Raw genomic sequence first — 23,729 nt, 5'->3', positions numbered from 1 at the left:
CAGAAAACAGCTCTCATCTGCTACATTCTCCTATCTTAAGTCAAAAGAAAACTTAAGACTCAAAAGGCACAACCCAGATTTCTTGTGTTTCCCTGATATATGCAATGTGTCAGATTAAGAAAACGCAGTGGAAGAATGACAGCCTACACAAACATCAAGTGTATAGTCACAAGCCGAGTTCACTTTAAGGATTAAAGTAAATTATCAGGTATGTTAAATGTTAATGCTAAATGTTACACTGTATTTTGGAATGCCTTCCTTTCTGCTTCCATTCACAGGTAATTTTGTCCGAATCTCCTTAGGGTGTTAACTTACTCTTTTGTTCAAAAATATTTCAGGAAGCTTTTCAGGAAGCACTCTGACCATAGCACACTACTAAGCAGAGCATCCTCTTGAATCTAAGCACTAGACTTTGTTCTCAGAGTGTCTTCACCATAGCTACAGTTCTGCTCTATTCCCACTGAGGATCCTGCTTGTTTCCTCCAGGAGCTACACACCTTTCAGTGGGGAACAAGTCAGCAAATACTGTGGAAGGGCTGCAAAACCATTGAAAATGACAAAGATCTCAGGATTGTACAAACTATCTACTAAACTGTCATATAATGTAAAGGCATTCCTGTCCAGTGGTGGTGGTATAATACAGGATGGCTGGCCTGTAGTGTATTTGCCAGTTACTACATCAGCCTCAAACACATACATTTTAGACTCCATTTCCCATGTAGCTTTATCCTTGGTCAGGTACCTCAGGCTCTTTGTAAAGTAGATGCCAGCTCCATATTTTTGTTCTGGAAAGAGAAAGAAGAATTTTCAGAAGAGAAAGCATTTAGCAGTTGGTTCTTTCAGGGTGGTAGTTCCAAGAGACTGCTGCTTGATTGTGGGTTACAAGTGATGTGACTGCTCAATGTGCGCCATCCTTTTGGAAGTTGATTTTCATGGAGTGGCTCTGATGCTTGCACTGACCTCCCACTGAAACCGTGAGCAATGACAGCTGATGGCCATTCCAGTTAACTGCCACTCCAGTGCTAACTGTTCAGATTTAGCTCTTAACCCAGTGATGGAATCATCAAGGTCTAAAGGATTTATATAAAATAAATATATGACTCACACTTCAGTCATCATGTACAAGGGACTCTGATAAACAATAAAAGTCAGCAAGATCTTGATAATGTAAACTACAAAAAAAAAGCTTTGAGATTTATATGAAAAATGTCACATGAAGTGCTGTTACAGTATCAAATGGAAAAGAGCAAAGAAATTAGACCATCATCTTACTGCTTTTAAAGTGGAAATGTGCCATGTACATTACACAAAGAAAGGCAAATCTTCACTTTTTGAACAGTTCATTGCTTGAAATTCCATTATGCAATTGACATGAAAAATACCACACACTTCACTTACTGCAGGATGAAGCACTAAATGCTGATTCCTTCCCTTTCTGAAAGCATCTGTCTATTACACTATTTCATGTATTCACAACTTTCCTCCAAGTGTACTTTACTCCAAGTGGAAGGCCAAGCAATGAAATCATCTGCTGTCTCTGACCACACCTGATCTGAGCAGGGGCCTGGGCTGCATGACCCTCAGAAGCCCCTTCCAGCCTCAGTGTTCTGTGATGCCCTTGAACATGCTTTGGAGCACCAAGCTGCTGAATGCACATCTGCAGCAGCTACTTAAGGACACTGACTTTCTTTGCAGTGATGCAACAAAATAAAACTTGGACATGGAATTACGTGTATACTAATAATTCTGTCTAGTGCTTGGGCTAGGCTTGAATTCAGGCTTATCTTCCTAGAGCCTTGCTGGCTCTACAGCATCAGGAAACCTTACTGTATATAATAAAGTAAGCTCACACAAATCTAAATACAAGTAAAAATAGTTATTGTTGAGGAATGCCATTTTTTCTAATTTTAACCTAGTTTAGTATTCAGTCACTGTTCATTTTGATTAAAGATGCCAAAGCAAGTTATTACCTTCTGGTGGAGAATACATCCTGTGAAATCCAGTTTGGCAAACTGAACAACAGAACTCGGCAGGAACTTTCTGGTACAACTTTTGAGTTGTTTTGGAGCTACCATCTACTGTTTTTCTCATTTGTTGGAATGCAGCAGATAGAAGTGGATTATGTATCTTTTCAATCTGTAACATAAATAACAGTTTAGCAGAAGCAGATGGAGATCAGTTATGAAATCCAAAAGTGCTTTTATTCAGGCTATGTTCTTCAATGCAAGAACCTTTGCTTTAGCCTATAAGCACTGACCACACAGTGGACAAAGTATCTGAAGCGTGCAACTGATCCAAAGAAAAGAATGACACCACTATCCCAAGCCTCCCATTGAAATCACTGGCAATATTCCTGCTGTACTGACTTCCAGTACTTGAGTTATGCTGAAGAGATTAAGTCCATCTCCTGTTCAGTAAAGCAGTGATACCCAAGTATGATTCCAGCTGTAACACATAATCAGATCAGAACTCTGGCACATTTTTAGTGTCAAGCTCACAAAAAGAAAACAGACACTGAATTAGTGTCCTGGAATATTGTACTTAATTTACCCTACCAATCTCATATTTCCCTAGAGTTCTATAAAGGGGCATTTGAAGCATGAAGTCTGAGGGAGAACATACAGTACAATTAAATAGTTCTCAGAATTTAATCAATTTTTGAGTGATTATTTGCATTACATTTAAAATACTATTAATTCAGATTAAAGACTGGATCTGTTTTAAGGATAAGGTTGATTTGATCTTAATTTTTGAAAGCAATGCATTGAAATAGTTAATCTGAATTTTTTACGCTTACATGAAATATGTTAGTTCAAATATGTGAGCTGAGGTTCAGTTTTTCTATGAATATCTTCTTTACCGTGAGAACACGAAGTCCAACTTCTTCAAACTCTTTCTGTCTGTCTTTAAACTCCTGCAGGTGGCATTCTACCGGTGAAATCTGGATGCAGTCAGCGGTACTTGTCTTGTGAAAGTCTCCCTCTGAAAGCTGGCCTGCTTCTGCTTGGCCTGGATATGAATAAAGGAGTAAAATTTTCATATTTCATAATGTCTGAAGCAAAGGCAAGGGAGGCAGATCCACTACTTTAGCTGGTGGTTTAATTAGGAACAAAGAATGTTAAGTGTTCTCTGAAGTATTGTCAAAGGCTAATATTGAGAGGGACTAGTATATACATACAAAAATGTATGTAAATGTATTCTATTTTTCTTCATTTATTATAAAGAAACCAGGAGAGAAGAAACTAAAGAAAAGCAATTTATGATCTCCATGACACCTCTTCACAGCTGAGCTTTCATATAAAGGTATCTATATTGAATGACTATCAACACACTAATTAAAATTGATCACTCACTAGTTTCTGTAATGCCATTAGTTGTATCAAATGTTCATGACAGCTCTGCAGAACAAGTCTACTGCTGAGCCCTGCAACAGTGGTCCAGCTGTAGCAAGAGCTCAGCAAAGGTGTGTGTTAATTAAGTGCAAATTTTGTAAATCTCCAGTGGCCAGGCTTTAGAGTGAAGGTATCCTGGAGGGAGCTCCAATACAGCTGGATATACATCATGACCAGCCCCTGTATAAACTGTGTCCTACTGGGAATACTGCCAGGTAAGTGAGTGACCACAGCCAGCAAATGGTCTTCCATGGGCTCACATGGTGAAAGTACAGGGATATCAGTAATTAAAGCAATACTCAGTATGTGTGTGTGAACTGAATGTATGTCTGCTCACTCTCAGCAATACAGAGATACACACTGCTTCATACTTAACCTTGTTTAGGCACTTATTTACTTAATTAGTGTTCAGGCACTATTTACTTTACTTACACATTGAGTAGAGCAGTTTCTCTTGCTCAGCAATAGTCTTCTCTTGCACACGAAGCAGTAATTCTTCAGTTGCAAGCACAGTATCAATCAGAACATCAGGAGGGCCCTGAAGTTCCAGTTTTGCTCGTCCATCTCTCACTTTTTCTGACACACATACACTAGAAGGCTGGTGTCGAGAGAGTTCTGCAAACTCCTCTTTACCAAGGCAAAAAATGTAGTTGTTTTCAATAACAGCATGGGAACCTGCCTGAATTTTCATTACATGTTGGAGCCACGATTCTGCTGCTTCCAGTGCTGTGGGTGTGCACCCTTTAAGTTCAATCATGGCTTCATTGCTTGCAGGCTCTTTTGCAGTCTGACTGCCTGACTCTGTACCTGGAAGATAGATAATTTTTAATACAAGTGCATTGGAAGAGTGAGGAGCCTTCAAGGGCTGACACAAATTCCTACTTGTAATCCCAGCCATACAGTACAAGAAACTACTCTTCTGGTATACTCAAAAAAGAGATTAGCTACAAGGAGGTAAGGTTTCCAGGATACACACACACATATGGAGAATTTATCTGCCTTTCACTAAATTACTTCCGACAAGTTAGGCAATGACAACGGGTTTTAAGTCTTAAAAGGGACTGCGCAGTTCCATTCCTATAAATGTAAAAATACAAAGTGTTCACGAATTTTTGCTTCCTCCTCTCCCCAAGACACATGTAAATACTATGTTCCCTCTTTTAGAGGGAATTCTGTGATTACAGATTCTCAAATTGGGAGTACTCATTTACTAGAAATGCCCCTTTTGTTCACTACTTACTCAAAGGATCACTTCTGTTTTCCAGCTTGTATTTTGCTGAATAAAATTTTCTCAGGACAACCTTGAAAGATAAAAGTTTAGGAGGAGTTTGCAATCTCTTATCAAATATGCCATTAGTACCTTCAAAACTCTGTTAGACAAGCAGTTTACAACCCCACCCCCAAATCTGAAATTGTTAAGACTGGCATTTATGAGCTTTTCCCAAAATGTTATTCCTGACAATATCAAATGCATTCCTGTTCTTCTGCATCTCCTAGGATAACACACCTTACACACTGAAAGCACCTTTACCAGCTCCTTGTGGCTGTGGCCTATCCATGCTATCACATAAGTTAAAGGTGCTCATTACTCGCAGTTTAATGCTGATGCATCTTTACTCAGTTTTAAAACCCAGACTATTCTCCTGCCTGTCTACTTGAAATACTTCTGTTAGCTCATATATGTTGATAGTGTTTTGCCTTAGGAGCTCCATACAAAAAACCAAAACTTACTGTAAATATTTCCTGAGGAGGAATGTTTGTTCCTTAATGAGTTAAGAGTAGACCCTTTCTTACACACTCACTGACAGACATGAGAATTTTAGAGTTCTCTCCCCTTTTTATAAGACTACAGGCTGAAGACTTCAGTTTAGTGAGGAGAATGTAAGTATTTGCAAAGACTGAGTATCTGTTAATGAAAGTAATAGTTTCACAACGGGACCTGCTGCTCACAATCATTGTTAGTACAGAACAGACTAACAACATTTTTAGTCATCTGCGGAAACACTTTTAGAGTGTTCTGTCTCCATTACGGGTAGTTAACAACAAATTGGTTACCTCACAGGCAGCACGGTCATCTGGGCAAATAACAAACTGCACTTCTCTCTTCTTCCTAGGATGTGCCCTGGCAAAATTTAAAACTGCTTCAATCATGGTCTCTGCCACTATGTCAACAGGCAGCTTTGGTGACCAATTTATTGGAAAAGAAACTGAGGGAGATGAGTCATCCTGAAAGTGATCCAGGCATCTTTTCACTGCATCCTTCAATTCCTGCAGGAAAAGCAAAATCTTTCAGTCCTCACATCACCCAACATGAAAATCCATTGTGATCCAAAGTAAGCAACTGTCACCTCAAGCTGTAACACCGGGTGCTGGCATTGCAATACCACATGCAGTACAAATGTAGAGGGCAGCTGATGCGTTTTCATCATCAGGGGCTCCTTAAAATGTGTTGGATGTCTAAGACAATGCTCAAGTTCCACCTGAAAATCTGGATCCTCTTTTTCCAGCAGTCTTGAAGATTGAGAGGAAGGTCCATCCCTTGCATTCATGAGGTTAACAATAGCTGTGTTCTGCAAGCAAAGAGTGCAAATTTCAGTGTACTTCAAACTGACTATTTGCAAGCCTTGCTATTATAGAGAGCATTCTTGCTAAGCACAATTCCTGTCCAGAGGCATGACTGCCACAGATCAGCTGCTTGAATGTTCCTATTACTTACAGCACTGGAGTACATCAAAGTATGCACTTTGCAGAGGCAGTTCAGAAGCCAACAGTGTGCACAAAGCTGTTCCAGCCATCAAGAGTGAACTGAAGAGAATTATTACTCTCATTAAGCGACCCACGTGCCAATTATCAGCAGGAGAGAACTATGGATGTGGCTGTCATCCCAGCCTCAGGGTAGCAAGGACACATCACCAAATAGCAGTGTCAGTACACATAAGGGAACTGCAAAGCTACAATTGTTTCCAATACAAATTGTTTCAAGTGGAAAAAGCAGATTCCCATAGTAGGTGCCCTGTATTTCAAACATGGAAAACACAAAAAAATTGTTTACAGAATACTGATAACAGCAGTAATTGTTCTAACCTTAATTGCTGAATATTATCTAAAGACACAAGAACATGTTTTTCTCACGGTCTTGAGGGTGTGTCCATCTTTCAGTGCTGCAGAATTGGTTAATAAAATTCCCTGCAAGGATTGCAACTTTGCAATCCTCTATTCTTACACCAAAAAAAACCAAACTTCCTTTTCAATTATGACAATTCTTTAAAATAAAAATTTGTTTAAGATATAGTATTTGCTAAAAGTAAATGCCATTTCTGTGATGTACCTTGCAGTCTAAGAGCTCTGTTGAATTCCTATGACTGAGGTCATCTATTTTGCATCAGATTTTCTAGCTAAAAAGTTAATCAATTTAAGTAGTTGATTAGGAATTGAGGCAGGGTGCACATCATCTCTGTAAGTTATTTTCTGCTGTTTCAGTGTTTGCCGAATAATTCCAGTAATGAAGTTATGAGAACATAAATTGTAGGAAGAAAAGCAAGGCAGAAAATAAGAGAATACTTCTGTGGAGTGCATGATAAAATGTGTACTCCTACATAATAAGAAGATAAACCTTAACACAGAGACGTATTATTAAATCATTCAATCTTTAACTGCTTTCTATTATAACAGCATTTATAAAAAACAATACCCATTTAGACAAAACCCAACTCCTTGCTCCTAGGATTTAATTACCATGAGTAAATTCTCATCAAACTGAGAAGAAAACCTTTTAGTGGACTGATACAAAATGTGTTCTGAACTCTTGGGCTCCAAATCCTGCAAACACTTGGAGGCAGCACCATGTTGCACAAATCACAGGACAGACTTACCTTCAGATTTTCAGGGTGTTGTTCTACGATGCGCAAGCGAATGTTTTTGTGTACAAGGTGAGGTGGAGACTGGCTTAGTGAAGCTGGCACAGTGTCTTCAAGTGAACTGGTATCACCCAGAAACTTTTCACAGGCCTTCTTTATTTCTGCGACTGTAGACTCATCAATGTTCACCAGGCGGATTTCCCTGAGACAGCTTGGTGGACTTGCCTCAACAAATTCCTTTACAGCCATCACAATCACTTTAGAACACAAATCAATCGGGAAGGCAAAGACACCTGAACTCACTGCTGGGATAGCCACAGACTTTAAGGCTCTTCCTGGAGCACTAACATAAAGCAGAACATTCAAAATAGCTTCCTGAAGTAGGTCACAACACCTTTCCTTTTCGGGAAGATACCACCTAGGACCAACTGCGTGAATAATTTTCTTACAAGGAAGCTTACCTCCACCTGTCACTGCTATATCACCAACTTGGACTTTTCCGTAACTTTGAACATAAAGCTTGCTTTCCTCTTTTATTTCTGGCCCTCCAGCTTTTACAAGGGCAAGAGCAAGACCTCCTCCATGTTCGAGATATTCATTGGCTGCATTCACCACGGCATCAACCCTGTGTCTTGTGAGATCATCCTTATAAACACAAACGTAAATGCCCGACTTTACTTTTTTCCTGTATACTTCAACAGTGCTTTTCGCTGCTTTTCTGAAGGCCAACGTACAAGCAAACTTTTTTGAAAGGAGATTATTTAGACAGTTTTCTCTTCTCTTAAGAGCTTCATAGGTATCTTTACTGATGGGCATCATCAAATTGACCTCATCCATTACGATGTTTGACCCTAGGATACAGAATATAAAGTGAAACAGAAGGAATTACTATCAAAACATTTATTTTTATCTAGCAGTGTAGCTTATAGCTCTCAATTTTATCCTACTGCCATTACTAAACAATATTGTTTACACACTCTAATCTTTTCTCTCCCCTTTTCAGAGGTTTAGAAAATGCAAGGAGGTTCAATTAACTGTGCCACAGAGATCTTATACTGAGTTTTAATTCTGTGAGTCTCATTTGGTCTGCACTTAAAGCCCACAAGCAAGTTCTTTCTTTGTATGGTACTTCGTATGAATTCAGAAAAGACTTTTTAAACCACGTTTTTTAAGGAACAGTTTTTATATTATTATTATGGCTATACAGCCCTCTCCTGGCAGATGTCAGCAGTACTATACTACAGCAGTTATGCTAATTAGTTTAAATCAATTTGTGTGAGTTTACTCAAGCTTTCCTCCAGGGTATACTACCTGCTTGTAAAAAGTCTGACGTTTTGCACTTTTAAAGTATACATGCTGACTCATCAAAACACTTCTGAGCTCTTGCTTTTAAAAGACAAATGCAAGCAAGTCCTGTTGAAGTAATTAGTATAAATGTTGCTTCACAACCGTGTCTGTTTCACACTAATTATGAATTTCAGGTTGCTTTTGGCTTTTGTTTTCCAGTTTGCTGGCTGTAGCTGTCAGTTTTCAACTTATATACAAGTACACACTTCGCAGATGGCTAAATGAGAGGCTTACCTAAAGCGGGCTTCCCTCTTAAGAAATCTGCAACGTAACTCTATTATAATAAAAAGAGAAAAAAATGAAAAGATAAAGTAAGTGTTACAAGCAATCAAGTACGTGGGCTGCCTTCCTACATGTGAGATTCTGTTACAAATCAAACCGGCAGCACCAGCTTTTCAAACACCTCTACGAAGTTTTGTAGTTTTTAAAATGCTGCTCGGAGCTGCGGGAGCTCTGTGGGCGAAGTTACCCTCAGCTCCCTCCGGCTCCGGCTAACTCTCGGGAGAGGCCGGGAAGAGTCATTCCCGAGCGCCAGGCCAGAGCACGGGACTGCTCCGTTCCCCTCAACCCCGCCGGGAGCTCCCGCGGCACCCAGACCCCTGAGGCAGCCGCCGCACCCAGACCCCCGTCTCCCCAGCCCCGCTCCTCTACCTGGACGACCCCCATCTCGCTCAGGGCGGATCCTCAGCGCTCGGAGCTGCGGGCGGAGCGGGAAGCGAAAGCGAAAGCGAGCGGCGGAGCGGGAAGCGAAAGCGAAAGCGGCGGGGGATCATGGCGGCCGCGCCGCTGCTGGTGTGGGTGAGCCCTGCGCCTGCCGCCGGCGAGAAGGCGACCCTCAAGCTCCAGAAATACTTCCAGTCGGGAAAGCGGTCGGGAGGCGGCGAGTGCACCGTGCGCCAGGGCCCCAAGCTCGGCACCTACTGGGTGGACTTCTCTAAGGAGCAAGGTATGGGCCGGGCGGGACGGGGGTGGGGGTGGCTGTGAGGGGACTGGAAATGGCCGCCGAGGCACCATTTAGTGTCCTGGGCAGGGCGGCTCTAGGGCCGCTGGTAGCCATGAGGTTTGCAGGTAACTTTATCAGCCTTATCTGCCTTTGTCCAAATTCAGAGGGGATCTCATTAATGCATATAAATATCTCAAAGGCGTGCCAGACTTTTCGGTGGTAGCCAGAGACAGGACAAGGAGCAGAGGGCATAAACTAAAACACAAGAAAATTCACCCTAACATGAGGAAGAATTTCTTTACATCGAGGGTTGCAGAGCAGTGGAACAGGCTCTGGACCCAGGAGGGTCGTGGAGTCTGTGTCTCTGGCGGCATGCTTTGGCCCTGGGGTTGGGCGGGATGATCTCCAGAGGGTCCTTCCAGCCATAACAGTTCTGTGATGCTGTCATTCTGAAATTACCACAGATAGGAAGAGTGTGGAATCCCGCTCAAAACACACCTTGGAAGTGGGTACAGGATGCTGGGAGATAGTCGTCCTGCCGGCAGAAGGGGACCCGGGCAAGAGCCGGGTTGCAGCGCCCGCCTCTGCCAGCTACAGCAAAGCCACTGCCGGCCCTTCCCTGCCCCAGCAGGAGCAGCCGGACAGCGGTGGCTATGGGGCCACAGCAAAGGAAGACCTTACCAAAAAGGTACATCAGAAAGAACAATGTCACAGCCTGCCCTGCTTGTAGTTCCATTAGTTCTTTATGTTGCGCTTCAATGTTTCGTGCCAAAAAAACCACCAGTTACGCAATCTTAGTCGATGAAATGGGGGGGCCAGGAGTGGCATTTGAGTGCCAGACCAGAGGTCAATCTGCACTTCTTTACAGGCAGCATGTTTTCCAGCCTGACTCTGGCAGGTGCCAACCACTATTCCCCAAAGCAGCAGTCTGGCAGGTTTCAGGGGGTGTATGCACCAAGGGCTGCTCCCAAAATGTAGAATTGTGTGAGATTTGCATTCTTTCCACCTACACATTTCACCTACTCTTCCACCTACCTTTCACCTACTCTTCCACCTTTCCACCTACGCTTTCAACATGGTTTGCACCTTGAGGCAACCCTAATTATCTCCATCTCTTCAGCATTAAAAAAGTCTGCTGTGATGTGATGTAGCACCGCAAACATGATTTCAGACACTTGGAACTAAAAGTTACACAGAAAAGATCAGCTGTGTTTAGGGACATGGGATAGGGCAGCATGGTGTGGATGTGGCTCTACCAAGACACTGATACCTGGCTCAGAGGGTTTTACCCTGTTTTTTGCTTGGTAACATAGATCTAGTTTTTGAAGTATAGCATGTGCTAACATAGTGTTTACGTGGCTTCTATACTGCAAATTTCCCTATCCTTCTGTCTGTGTGAAGTACAGAAGGGAAAAGGTTTGTTATTATTTTTCAGAATCCTGTTTTCTGCCCTAACTGTTGGAGTTATTAAAGCATGACTTCTGGGAAAATTTTAAAGAAAGATAATGAGTGATAACTGGAAAGTCTAACATTAATAAGAATAATTAAATATAACTTGTAGGTCATGTTAAAAGATGTTGTGTCTGTGTAACCTGGCTCTAAGGGGATAGACAGATTCTTCTGGGGATCCTTGGCAGAATAACAATGATGTAGTTACACTAAGATGTAGTTACAATGATGCCTCAGGTTTAGCTTTTATATTTTTCAGATTCTGTACTGCTTTGGTGTGTAGTTCTGATCTTCATATTAGGGGATGGTGAGCTCGCTTCACAGAGTAGGGAGACAAAACAATTCCTTCTCTAGCTGGGGACCAAGGACAAATGATCCAAATTTCAGGCCCAAGAGCATGAACAACAGTGGACTATAAGTGGACAATTAACTCCAATATCCAAATGGACCAGAACTTACAAAAGTGTGAGACTCATGACGGGTCGTCCATTTTGTGGCCATTTTGGTTCATCTTGGGTGTAGCCCTGGCTGGGCTCTTGTGCTGCCCAAGGTGGATCCATTGAGGCCTTCTAATAAACACCTACTTTATTCTTAAAGTCCATCTAGTCTCTGTTCTTGGTCATTGCTTTCACAAGGCATCAACAATTAAAGCTTTTTGCTTTTTAAAAAGCATGGAGTTAACGATCAGAACACCACAAGATTTCTACAAAGCAGAACCAGTGAAGGACAGTTTTGTAAGTAGCGTAGCACTGTGCTTGATAGCACAGCTTAGCTTATGGTTTCTAGTCACTTGGACCCTCTGCAAATCATGTCATATCTTAATACTTGGGTTGCTGTATTGATAGAACAATCACAATCTAGACTTGAAAGCACATAAAAGCATCCAGTCAGTCCTCAAATGAAGCAGAGAGCAGTGGAGATCTCCCTGGCCACCAGGGGGTCCTGTGGGTTTCACTGTGCAGTCACAGTTGTGATCTGAATTCCCAGTTAGGAGTTGTAACTGGTTGATCTTGTAGGCAGTGCCATTAAACCTGCCTGCTCTGGGATGGGGACAACAGCACCTGGTTGGCAGGGTACCTGGGACCTTTGAGGCCAGTAGGGAGGACACCAGTCAGCCTGGTGTCTAGAAACCTTGAGGGTGATAGGGAGGGAAAGAAAAAAATCTGTTTGCTTTGTCTGCTTGGTGTGTAGGACTTCTGGGGCCTGGTAGTGATGGGAAAGGGGCCTAACACACAATGAGCTCAGCCACAGAGGTTGTCTGCCTTTAGTTGCGCTAACCCTGTGTCAGAGGTTGGGAGCAGAGTGCTGGTCACAGTCTCAGCCTAAACAGCAGAGTTACTGTCTTTCCTCCTGCAGTTCTGGTGACATTAAGGCATTTCATTTTTGCTGCTGACTTAGAAGCAGATTGTGTTACTCGCCTGTTTGTACTGTTAGTGTCTGTGACATAAAAGAAATACTGTGTGCAAACTTGTTTGTAGTAATCTGGCACTACTGAGATGGACAGAGCTTCTCCTTGCTGAAACAAGTAGCAAGCAGAGAACCTTCGAGAAAACTGATGTTGATGTATTCTTGTCTTTTCTTTAGATATTTCTTACAGTATCTGCTACTTTGAATACCAGCATGTTCACTGAAGACCAAAGGGAGAAAATTACCATTATGTGTCCAAACCTAAAGAGAGAACGAAACCCTGGCGTGGATGGCTCTGAGAAATTGACAGGAGATTTTACAGATATTGAAAAAGCTTATCACTACTTTGAAGATATCCTTGCAGGCAAAGACCCAAACCATGATTGTTCCCATTCTGAATGTAAGAATGGTTTAAAGGATGAAAATGGCCTGAATACTGAAGAAATGGTTGAGTTTACAGTTGTGACAGCTCTCTATGAATATTTCAGTCGTATCTGCAAAGAGGAAATCAAAGAACTACACAAAATGTTTGGAGCACATATAGGCATTAAAGGTCATGACAAGGATAACACATTCATATACATATCTTCTGATAAAAGTCCTGCATTGTTACAAGCAGCTAGTGATTATTTTATCGGAATTTTTCAGGAAGCTACAAGAGATCTGACACAGGAAAAAGTTCCCGTAACAAAGAGTGACACATTAAAAGAGACAATAGTAAAATTAAATGAAAGGTTTAGAAATCTTCTTGCTAAAGAGGAAGGGAATCAGTTGCTACTCCGTGGTCCAAGGAGCGAGATTTTAGCTGCCCAAAAATTTCTAGCAGGAGAAGGTGAGAACAGCCAAGCTGAAAAGAATATGAAAATATCATCTGAATGGTATAAAATTGAAGTTGATGCTTCTGTGTTTAAATTGTTGGAAGCCATACTAAGCAAAGAAATTGAAAACATAAATGGCAAATTTGATACACTGGTGGAAATACAAGAGAATTCACATGGCCAGAAGGTCATTATATTTAGGCCTAAATCCAAAACTTCTGCTATGTCATCACATGCTACTGAAAGTTTTATCAGTGCATTTCAGAATGCCTCTGCAATGTTAAGACAAAAAATTATCAGCGTGAAGCTTTCAGAAGATCAGAAGAAAACTTTAGATGTTCTGTGTAATGCTAAGAAATTTGAAGATCTTAAGGTAAAACTTAAGAAGGATGAAGATAAGTTAATCTTAAGGGGTTTACCAGTCCATCTTGATGCTGCTGAAAAGTACATGAAGTCCCTTCTTGACATTGAAGGGACACAAACTAGAAATAGGGCACCACTGTCCTCAGACCTCAGCTCTCAAGAAGCTACAGGAGCATCTAAGTCCAGTGTTAGGCAAAAGAATAACCTTTCTTCTGAAGGACAGACTCAGGCAAAGACAGAAGAAAAAGAAGATGATGAGTGTCCAATTTGCAGGGACACAATTGTAAATAAAGAAATACTAGAAAAGTGCAAACATGCATTTTGCAAAACTTGCATTGACATGGCCATGAGTTATAAACAAGCTTGTCCAGTTTGTAATACCGTCTGTGGAGTCCTGACAGGAAACCAACCAGAGGGAACAATGTCAACCAGAAAAATCAGTTTATCTCTTCCTGGTTATCCCAGTTGTGGTACTATTCAAATTGACTATGATATGCATGGTGGTATTCAAACTGTAAGTATACTTAAATATTTCTTAAAGATATTTTTTCCCCCCACAAAACCAATATTGAATAAAAAATTAACTATTTTGCCGTTACTTTAATGCGTGTTCAGGGAAGACATTTCTTTGTTTTGTACAAATCTGCAAGTGTTTAATTCAATATTTTTGGGTGTGATTAAGTAAATACAGTAGGAATTAAATGGTCAGATGATCAGCCTCCATTTTATATGTACGAGGACAGACATGTCTTTAATTTGTACAGTGAGAATAACTGAACTGAAATCTATGCAGTGTTATTGTATAAGCAAAGTTTTGCAAGTATAATGAGCATTTCTGGGGTGTTCTCTTTGCTGTGAGCAGCAATGGACAAAAATAAAGAGTGGGCTGGCTTGGTGAGAGCTTTCCAGGTGAGAAATCTCCTTATGTTACGTGCTTGGATTCGTGACTAGGACTGAGAATGGAGTAAATTAAAAAGTCACGGGTGCAGTGCCATGCATTTGGGAGAGAAAAGAGGGAAAAATGAAAAATTTAAAAATAACAATGGGTGCATGAGCGATGACAAGAAAGTGTGAATGAAATTTGTAAGAAAGTATCTAAAGAGAAAAAACTCAGAATCAGTTATCAGTCACGCTATGTCCTTCTGAATGATTTATGATACACAATGTGTTTCTGTTTTGTTTTTTCACAAAACAGAGCAGCCATCCCAACCCAGGGCAGCGTTATGGGCCAGCTCACCGAAGAGCATATTTACCTGACAATAAGGAAGGGCGAGAAATTCTGCAGCTCCTCAAAAGGGCCTTTCACCAAAAATTGATTTTCACAGTGGGGCAGTCACGAACTACCGGGGAGCAAAATGTTATCACATGGAATGATATTCACCACAAAACTGCCATGCAGGGAGGACCTTCCCAGTAAGTAGTCTTGTCTTTGTGCAATACTGTTGTTACTCAGATGTGTCAGGAAGACTGCCTGGAATATTTTTCACATTTAGAGCTTTCAGATTTTGTCACTAACAGAGTGATTGTGGAATGCCCTATGGATCCAGATGTTAATCACCCTTCCCCTATTTGCACAGTTGGAAGAAGGATGAGCTTAGTGTTCTGCTGCCCCTCAGACTACTCATTCACCAAAGAGTTTGTAAGGCACTTAGTTAATAACTGCTTTGATTGGAACCTACAGGACAACAAGCTCTTGATGGCACCTAAGGTTGGACTCCTGATCTGTCTCTCCCGTTACCTGCTGTTGTTCTGCACCATGAGGTGCTGGTCCATTATGATCCTGGTAAAGATTGCACTCACCATGTTGTAAAACATGATTTGAAATTCTGCTTAACGGAGCTAACCGCAGGAAGTGAGGTTGTAGTACAGATATGGTCATGTCCTTTTGGATGCTAGGAGCCAAGAGTTGTGCAGCACTTAGTGGGTCAGAGCACAGGACACAGTGCCAGCCCCATTCATAAGAAAGGTTACCCCATTTTGGCCATTCAAGCTGTCAGAGGATTTTCTGAGTAAATTACAGCCCTGTCCAGTATTTCTTGAGGGCTTGCTGCACTTAAATGAAAAGAGCAGTCGCCAGGACAGAGTGTGAGCTGCCTGCAGCAGAGACAAGAGGGAATCTTGGACCAGTCCTTTCAAGCTTGTTGCAGCCTCTAAGGGGTAGGTGGTGTCTTGCAAGGCTTGTGTCTAGATCCTCCTGACTGGGCTAGGATCATTAGAAGAGCAAAAAGTATCAGTTTTACTTTATCCTTCACTCTGTGCAAATTTTCTCTCTTGCTTATCACTTGCGTCATACACAGTGCTGGTGTTGTACTACTTCAAGTCCTGAGGTGCCATTATGTTTCTGATTTGAAGGCTCACTTGGATATGCTCCAGGTCTGATTTTCTTTTTAAAAGAAATCTACCCAAACACCCTATCATTTTGAAGGGAGACCCCAGGCAGCTTTGAAAATCAAGTTCTTAGTGTCAATTTGGACAACAAAATGTAGCAGCTCCTTAAGCTACAGCTTTATGCTGTCTGTATCGCTTCTGTGACTGGCAGTATGGGTCTGTTTTCTCTCTAGGGCAAGAACTGCATAAAATTTGTGAAGAGATTTCTAAAAAGACTTTGATGAGATGTTTTTGTAGAATTGTCAAGTGCTTCATTGCAGAAATAGCCCAGACAACTCTTCTCTTCTTCTAGGTTTGGTTACCCGGATTCTTCTTATCTGCAGCGCGTTCGATCAGAATTGAAAGCAAAGGGAATTGAATAAGGAAATCCATCAGTTCTCAACTCCTAAGTGCAATGACTAAACATACAGCAGTTAATGTATGATTCACGCTCTGAGGGAAGTTGCTTTGTTTTAAATGCAGTACCTAAATTGCTTGTATTTCAGTTAGCTAAGAAAAGTAATCTTTTCTCATCAAACAATGTATGTTCTTTTCACAAATCATTTACTTCCCTATATATGTAGCCTTTACAAAATTTGGTTCTTGTGAGTGTAGCATCAATACTGTTTGCACTTTGTATATTTTGCTTTACTAGCAAATTTGATAGGTACTTTTCCCCACAACTCTCCAGTCTGATTTCCAAAACCTTTAGATCCACCTCTTTTATTAGAGGGAACACTTCTCTTTGCTTTGCATTATGATGTCTGTCAGCATGGCTGGCATCATGTAACCTAATCTAATCTAAATCTAAAATTTGTTTGCAAATTTGTATGCAAATATGTAATCTAATTTAAAATTTGTATGCAGCTATAACAGTGTTAGCTGTGATAAGGTTATGGACTTTTTCTTCTTTTCATGGTAGAAATGGCCTTAATGATTTGGGTTTTGCATGTGAAATTAGCTGTGGATCATGTACAAGTGCGTACATGGATGCTTAGCTCTGTAGAAGTGCTGAATTCTGAGAGCTGTGTTGGAGCAAATGGGAAGTAACAGTGTCATATCTGGTAGTGGACTCCTGGTTCTGTGCCTGCCTTTGTGCTTAAACTTGAATACAACTTCTGAATCAGTTTTTTCAACTATAAAGCTGCATTCTTTCAATTGCATCTAATATAGGTTTAAATTGTATCATAAAGATACTCTGCAGTGCCTAAATAACCTGTTAGTTACCTGTGTGATGGTGTGTGACACACACACAGACATAATTTTTAGTAAGTTGAACCATTTCTCTAAGGCTACTGAGCGCAACTAATAAAGAAAATACAAAAATACCACATGTTTCTTCTGTACAGGTTTTTCCTCTTCTTTGGAATACATATAGCTGTATATATTTTTTAGATTTGGGAGCTTCCCTGCAACACCATGTTTTGGGGCAGTTTGGACTCCATGCCACCCTCCTTTATAAAAATTTATTACTTTTTTTTATTATTTTAAGATTCCCATATTGTGAATAGGCACTACAACTTTGCCACCTTGACTTTCAGGTTTAGTAGGAGTGGGCACCATTTGGTTTCCATGTGGGTTGGGATGTCTTTCCAGCCCTGCTTTTGTGTTACTGTATTTGTTTTAATATTTTACATGATTCCATGTCCCCCCTCCCTTTTCCATGCAGTTAGATACCAACACTCCATCTGTTTCTAAGTGACTGAGCTTTCCTGCACATGGAAACAAGCTGTCACTGTGCTCAACCCCAGCCAGCAGCTACGTACCACACAGCCACTCGCTCACCCCCCAGCCCCAGCGGGCAGAGAGTTGGAAAAGTAAGCCTCGTGCTTTGAAATAAGAGCAATTTATAAATCAAAACAAAATGAAATACACTATAACTAATAACTGTAATGAGACTGAGACAGGAGGATAAAACCCACAAGAAAGAAGTGATGCACAGTGCCACTGTTCACCAGCTGCTGACCGATGCCCAGCCCATCACTGAGCAGCAATGGTCCCCCTCAGCTGACTGCCCCCAGTTTCTGTGCTGAGCATGATGCTCTGTGGTATGGAATATCCTTCTGGCCACTTTGGGTCACCTGTCCTGGCCACGCTCCCTCCCAGCTCCCTGTGCATCTGCTTGCTCGCAGAGCGTAGGAAGCTGAAAAGTCCTTGGGGTAAACACTCCTGAGCAACAACTAAACCGTCAGTGTGGTGTCAACATTGTTCTCATGCCAAACCCACAACACCGCCCTGTACCAGCTACTACAGAGGAAATTTAGTCTATCCCAGGCCAAGACAGATGTGAGGATCAAATCTTCTCGGCTGCTTTTGGTCTCTGATTTCACTTTCTGTCCCTGTAAGCCAGTTCACTGATGTCAGACCCCTGTCGGGTAACTCACCAGCTCCTGTTTTGTCTGTGCCAAAGTCTGCAGGCTGAGCTGTGCAGCAGAGTCCTGGTGGCTGTCATGGAAAAGTTCTGAAGCCTTTATCCTTTAGCCAACTGTACAGAACTTTATTTTCTAATCATACTTGTACAGGTTAGGATTAAATGTACTCAGTTTACAATCACAGTCAGGAATTTTCTCAGGGTTACAGCAAGGGAGGAGAGAATGTACCTGGGCTAGTTGTAGGGAGGACAGTGCATTAGGAAATAACAGATAAATTGGTTGCCTACGAAGAAACAAAGGCAATGCCCATGGGTCACTCAGCAGAGCATCTGATGATACCTAGGCTTAGCTAGATGCTTGTAATTTTTAATGACATTTATTTACCCATTTCTTAACGTTCAGTGAAATTAGGGGGAAAAACTTCATTTATCTGCTGTTTTAGTGTCCCATATTTGGCCACAAAGGTAAAATACACAGCACGAAATAGCTGGAAACAAACCTTTGGAAGAGAAAGTCCTGAGCACTCGGTTGAAAACTTCTCAGCTAGCTGAAAAGTTGGTTTGAAGTAAACACCCATTGCAACCTTTCATGGTTGTGGAAGCATCTCTGGCAAAGAATGATGAAAGTGGTAATTTTACTTCGCATCATGGACTTCATTTGAAAGGGTACGGGAGGGAGAGCGAGTGTTAGCCGGTGGTTAAGCAGTGTAAGCTCGGAGGCTGAAAACACTGTGACCCTTGGACGGCTCTGCACAAGCGGCCGCGCAGCCCGGGCGCGGTGAGCGGCCTGTCCTGCCCCGGGAGGAGGCGCGGCGGGGCGCAGCTCCCCGGCCGCGCAATGGGCCCGGAGGCGGAGGCTGTTCCCGGCGCTGGGCGGAGCCCCAGGCATTCTCGGGTTCTGCGGGAACCGAAAGCGAAAGCGGCGGGAGAGGAGCGGTCGGGCGGCCATGGAGGGGCAGCGGCCGTGCTCCTTCCCGCTGCTGGTGCGAGGGGACTGGGGCCCCGCCGAGCCGCCGGCCGCGCTCAGGAAGAAGCTGCTCTGCTACTTCCAGAGCCACAAGCGCTCCGGCGGCGGCGAGTGCGAGCTGCGGACCGGGACCGACAGCGGGGCCGGGCACATCCTCGTCTGCTTCGCCCGCCCCGAGGGTGAGCGCCCGGGCCGGGCGGAGCGGGGGGGCTGATGGCGATGCCCGCGGCCAGACGGGGCGGGCGGCCGCATCCCCCTGACCGGTGCCTGCTCTGTTGGCAGTGAGGGAGCGGGTGCTGAGCCGGCCGGCCCACGAGCTCGTGTGGGGGTCCGGAGAGCGGCTGTCGCTGCAGGTCACCGCGCTGCCCGCGGACGGCCACCCCGCGCAGGTGAGGCGGGCGCGGTGAGGCGGGCGCGGTCCGGCCGGGCGGGGGAGTTGCCGCGGCTGACCGCTCTCCTCTCGATCCCTTGCAGGAGCCGGGACCGGCCGGCGGGACCCAGGCGCCAGGTAGGAGCTGCGGCAGGAGCGGCGGGGGGTCCGGGGAGCCCTGCGTGGGAGCGGGCGTGGAGAAGCAGCGCAGCCGCTGCTTGGCCGGGCCGGCCGAACGACGCTGTAGCGCTTTGGTTCTTCTCCCCAGCGCTCCCGTTCACTTCCCGAATCCCAAACACGATGGAATTCCTAAGGTGTAGTCCCCGAGCCACATCCCAGGCACCGGACAGACCAACCACGCTATCATGGCTAATACGCGCACACTGTACATTCGATACACGCACAGCTGCTCAATACACATCTGGTTGATACACACACAGGACTAATCAATACACACACGGCCAATACATAGCTAATCAATGTGTGACTGACAGTACACACAGAAGTAATCAATATACACAGGGCTAATGCCCATGCAGCTCGCTGAGCTCTGCTTTCAAAGCACCTGCTTGTGCATAGAGGGGTGATTGTGCAGGTGAGGGCTGAGGGCACAGGCTGCAAAAGCAGTTTGGTCAATCGTACCATTGTCCTTTGTTTTCTAATGTAGCTGCATTTCCTCTTGTTCTAAACTAGGAAGCTGAGCAGTCATGCTGGGTCAAACACATCCTGATAGAGGCTCTTCCAGAGGTCTCAGTTTTCAAAGGCACTTCCTCCTAAGGGCTGATGTCCTCAACACTTCTTATGTTCAGTGCAGCTTTTTGTGTGAGGAGAGTGCTGTAGTGCATGGCAGGACCTGCTCATGCTGGTTCATGCAGCATGACTGTGTGCTGACATTTATGCCCGAGGCTTCTTGAACTCAACATTTGATTTAAAAATAGAAGAGTCTGTGGAAGTCTGTGATTCTGACAGTGTCAAATGAAACTTAATTCAAGCTGTGTTAGCTCCTCTGTGTACATTAATGTGTCCATTTTCTTCTTGAAGTACCCAGCAACTGAGAAACCGTTGTCATTTATTCTAGTTAATGAACGCCAGGGGTCTCTTCCCATCTGCCAGAATAAGGAAACTCCTGTGTGTACTCAGCAGGAGAAGACAGGTAAGTGTGTCACTTACCTGGTGGTGACCATTGTATTCTTGCTCCTTTGGTTTTCTGGACCTTTCTGCTGCAGCAGTGCCCTGCTCATCCTCGTGGCTTGTATTGTTTGTCTAATGTAGTATAGGAATTGTGATCCCAGGCTAAAAGAAATAAATGTATTTTTTTCCATTCTATGAGTCCCTTTAGAGCCCTCACTTCACTCTCTGCCTCAGACAGGTCACGTCCTTTGGGGACAGCAGTGAATGCTGGCCTTTGTTCTGGCTAAGGCTGTCCCTACCCAGACCTTCCCAGCTGCTGCCAGCCCTGCTGGGGCAGCCCTGTGCCGGAGCTGTGTACCCCCGGTACACCTGAGCAGCCGTGGCACCCAGCAGGTATGGACCCCAGGTGACCCACAGCAATGTCTGAACTGTGAATGGGGAGCACTGGTTCCCCTCACTGTGTGTTTGTGAAAAGGCTTTTGTATCTTTTACTTCTGCTGTCCTTGCCTGGTGATGAACTGAAGCATTTCCTCCCTACGTGTTGGTACGGCAGCTCCTGCTGGTGATGTGCTTAACTTGTTTGGGATTCTTACCCTGTTCTTTTCCCTGACCCTGAGTGTGATCTGAACAAAAAGTGGTGTGGGAGCTTGGTTTTTTTCTAAATTTTTGCATAAGGCATTAGGGTGTGATCTTTTATTTCAGAATCATGTGAGAAATTGGAAGCAGAGAAAGCAACCTCTGGGAATTCTGCTGTAGTAGTAACCACTGCCTTTGGGGAGGAAATAGAAGATGAGATTTTGGAAATGTACTTTGAAAGTAAAAGGAGGTCTGGTGGGGGGCCAATTAAGTCCTATGTCAAAAAGGATGACCAAGCAATCATCACCTTTCAGGATGAGCAAGGTATGTTATGGGTGTTACACTGCTTAAGCTCCCTTTTAAAAATAGGCCTTTGCTGGTGCAGGATCTCTCTATGGGCATTGCTCCAAGCAGAAATGGTATATTATTGCTATTGTTAAACATGCTACTCTGCTGTGACATCTCTGTTTTTCTGTGGGACTAGATGCCCAAGAAGTTTTGCAAAGAAAGCATCACTTGAGTAAAATTGATCTGGTTGTGAAGCCGTGGCAAGTGGCAGCTTCCCAGGACTCGTGCCAAGCGGAGAACTCTGAAGGATCCCTGCTTCCCACCGCAGTTGTGCTGGAGAATGTGAAGGACACTACCAAAGATTGCATGTTAATTTTGCTGGTAGAGAATGTCAGTGGCTTGTCAGAGGAGGATGGTGACTTCAGTGTGGAAATGATACCCGAGTTACGTGCTGCTGTAGTTACTTTTACTGGAAATACTGGTAAGAGAGTGTCAGAGTTGAAGCTCTTTTTATTAGCTACATGTTTGTGTGTGTGTGAGTGAGATTGAGCTGGAAGCATTATCTTTCATATTTTTAAGGTTTCATCTGATATTGTGTCCTTTTAAAGGAGGATTTACTTTACTAAAGTTAATGCCATAACCTCTATCTGTGAGGTAGAGAGGCCAGTGCAAGTCAGAAAGAGAGGTAGCTCTGGTTTGGATAGTAAACACAACAGGTAGGACTAAAAGCAAACTACAACTTAAAACAAGCAATGAAGGATGTACTTGGTCTGAGAACAGATTGATGGTAAAAGCTGTCCTTGCCAAAAGCTGCCCTTTAGAGAAGGTGTAGGTTTTTCTGCCTTAGAAATGATTTGTCTCTCAAGTCATGCTCCAGTCCTAAATTTTTGGTGTAGCCTTTAGGAAATAAGTGGATCTTTAAGAAACTTAATTTTTTTTCCTTGACAGATGGAAAAATGGCGTGAGGATAACAGGGGGGAAATAGCCAAAATGAGAATGTATTATAAAATGGAGAGAATTTGAATTGTTAACTTGTGTCTTATTAGTTGTGTACGAAGCCATAGCCTAAAAATGAACCTGATGTTGTTTTCTGCTGGAGCTAAAGAAACCCAATGATAGTCAGTAGGAAAACTAGTAGCAAATTCTGGCTGCAGTCATTGTTGTCAACAGTTGTGATCAACCATGAGGGGAACACCAAGTGACAGATACTGAATATGTGGAAAGAAGTAGCTTTGTGGGCAGCTCTGGACTGATTTTGTAATTCAGTGCTTTGATCAGCGTACACAGTAATAGTCTGCTAACATCGTGGTAGAAAAACAAGCTCTAAGTTTGATCTTTTCTTTTTTTCTTCTCCTTTCTCTTTCTAGATGCAGAGGAATTTGCTAAAAAGCTGAATCAAAACCAGAGAGCAAGGGAACAAAACATTACTGCACGGTGCCTTGAGCAAACAAAAAGTGTTAGGGCTGAAAATATACCACCCAACACCTCCAGTCACTATATAACCATCTACTTTGAAAATGAGAAGTACGGCGGTGCGCAGACGGTGGATGTTCAACTGCTGCCTGATGAAGATGCAGCTGTCATTACATTTGGTGACCACAAAGGTAATGCAGAAATGCAGAGCCATTATTTCTTTGAGAACCTCTCATTTAAAGACCAAAATGTGGATTTTCTAGAGAAATGCCTCATTTGCCCTTGTAAAACCGCAGACGTGGTGCTTTGCCCGCAGGTCTCATGCTAACTGGAGTGGAAGCTTCAGTTTTGGACCAGCTGGACATAAGGCATAGAATTTTTCATTTTCTAGACAGTTTATTTCACCCAGGCCTTGATCCTTACAGAGTTCAGGTTGCAGTTTGAGTTCCATGGAGAGTGCACAGCCCCGTGGGCAGAGGGGATTTCCCCCCCGCCTGCCGTCTTGGCCACCAGCCATGGCAACATGCCCAGTGTGGCTCATCTCAGGACAATTTCTTGGGCAGCTTTTTGGCTGGAGAGCAGCTGCAGTGGGTTGTCAAGTCAGTGGCAGAAAGATGAGTGACTGTGAAAAGTGTAGGACAAGGGAGAAGCTGGAGGCATTGCAGTGAAG

The 23,729-nt window shown here is 43.2% G+C and overlaps 3 protein-coding genes across 5 annotated transcripts in view; 2 read left to right on the top strand and 1 right to left on the bottom strand.

Moving 5' to 3' along the window:
- Window positions 1–77: 77 nt before the first annotated feature.
- On the bottom strand, window positions 78–9,362 carry PARP9 (poly(ADP-ribose) polymerase family member 9). The gene is made up of 10 exons (XM_041403737.1): window positions 9,248–9,362; window positions 8,831–8,870; window positions 7,265–8,100; window positions 5,741–5,962; window positions 5,448–5,660; window positions 4,633–4,693; window positions 3,825–4,199; window positions 2,861–3,009; window positions 1,971–2,136; window positions 78–785 (listed from the first exon to the last, which is right to left on the bottom strand). Exons 1-10 carry the CDS (start codon window positions 9,260–9,262, stop codon window positions 490–492), a joined length of 2,373 nt encoding a protein of 790 aa, XP_041259671.1. The 5' UTR covers window positions 9,263–9,362; the 3' UTR covers window positions 78–489.
- A 5-nt stretch (window positions 9,363–9,367) lies between these two features.
- On the top strand, window positions 9,368–17,265 carry DTX3L (deltex E3 ubiquitin ligase 3L). Its single transcript, XM_041403750.1, has 5 exons — window positions 9,368–9,542; window positions 10,004–10,227; window positions 12,573–14,090; window positions 14,772–14,989; window positions 16,257–17,265. Exons 1-5 carry the CDS (start codon window positions 9,368–9,370, stop codon window positions 16,324–16,326), a joined length of 2,205 nt encoding a protein of 734 aa, XP_041259684.1. The 3' UTR covers window positions 16,327–17,265.
- A 1,957-nt stretch (window positions 17,266–19,222) lies between these two features.
- PARP14 (poly(ADP-ribose) polymerase family member 14) overlaps window positions 19,223–23,729 on the top strand; it is a 37,070-nt gene continuing 32,563 nt past the window's right edge. For 2 of the 3 annotated variants that reach the window (XM_041405025.1, XM_041405016.1), the window contains exons 1-7: window positions 19,223–19,460; window positions 19,564–19,670; window positions 19,756–19,789; window positions 20,730–20,804; window positions 21,485–21,682; window positions 21,843–22,127; window positions 23,014–23,250. In XM_041405025.1, the coding sequence (XP_041260959.1) occupies window positions 19,262–19,460; window positions 19,564–19,670; window positions 19,756–19,789; window positions 20,730–20,804; window positions 21,485–21,682; window positions 21,843–22,127; window positions 23,014–23,250 (1,135 nt within the window). In that variant the 5' untranslated portion in view covers window positions 19,223–19,261. The remainder of the gene's footprint in view (window positions 19,461–19,563; window positions 19,671–19,755; window positions 19,790–20,729; window positions 20,805–21,484; window positions 21,683–21,842; window positions 22,128–23,013; window positions 23,251–23,729) is intronic. The other variant, XM_041405031.1, reaches the window with a different exon arrangement.

The sequence above is a fragment of the Onychostruthus taczanowskii genome, unplaced genomic scaffold, assembly GCF_017590055.1.
Source record: "Onychostruthus taczanowskii isolate IOZ18803 unplaced genomic scaffold, ASM1759005v1 scaffold10, whole genome shotgun sequence".
NCBI classification, from domain to species: domain Eukaryota; kingdom Metazoa; phylum Chordata; class Aves; order Passeriformes; family Passeridae; genus Onychostruthus; species Onychostruthus taczanowskii.
Note: the sequence above shows the minus strand (reverse complement) of the source record. Positions and strands in the feature narration are given on the sequence as shown.

Excerpts from the sequence above, each read along its gene's own strand:
- PARP9 (XM_041403737.1), bottom strand. Across the intron at positions 5,661-5,740 it reads ACCCGGTGTTACAGCTTGAG|GAATTGAAGGATGCAGTGAA; the intron begins GTGACAGTTGCT and ends CTTTTCCTGCAG. Across the intron at positions 4,200-4,632 it reads AAACAGAAGTGATCCTTTGA|GTACAGAGTCAGGCAGTCAG; the intron begins GTAAGTAGTGAA and ends TCTATCTTCCAG.
- DTX3L (XM_041403750.1), top strand. The coding sequence starts at position 9,368 with ATGGCGGCCGCGCCGCTGCTGGTGTGGGTGAGCCCTGCGCCTGCCGCC. Across the intron at positions 14,091-14,771 it reads TGCATGGTGGTATTCAAACT|AGCAGCCATCCCAACCCAGG; the intron begins GTAAGTATACTT and ends TTCACAAAACAG. Across the intron at positions 14,990-16,256 it reads ATGCAGGGAGGACCTTCCCA|GTTTGGTTACCCGGATTCTT; the intron begins GTAAGTAGTCTT and ends CTCTTCTTCTAG.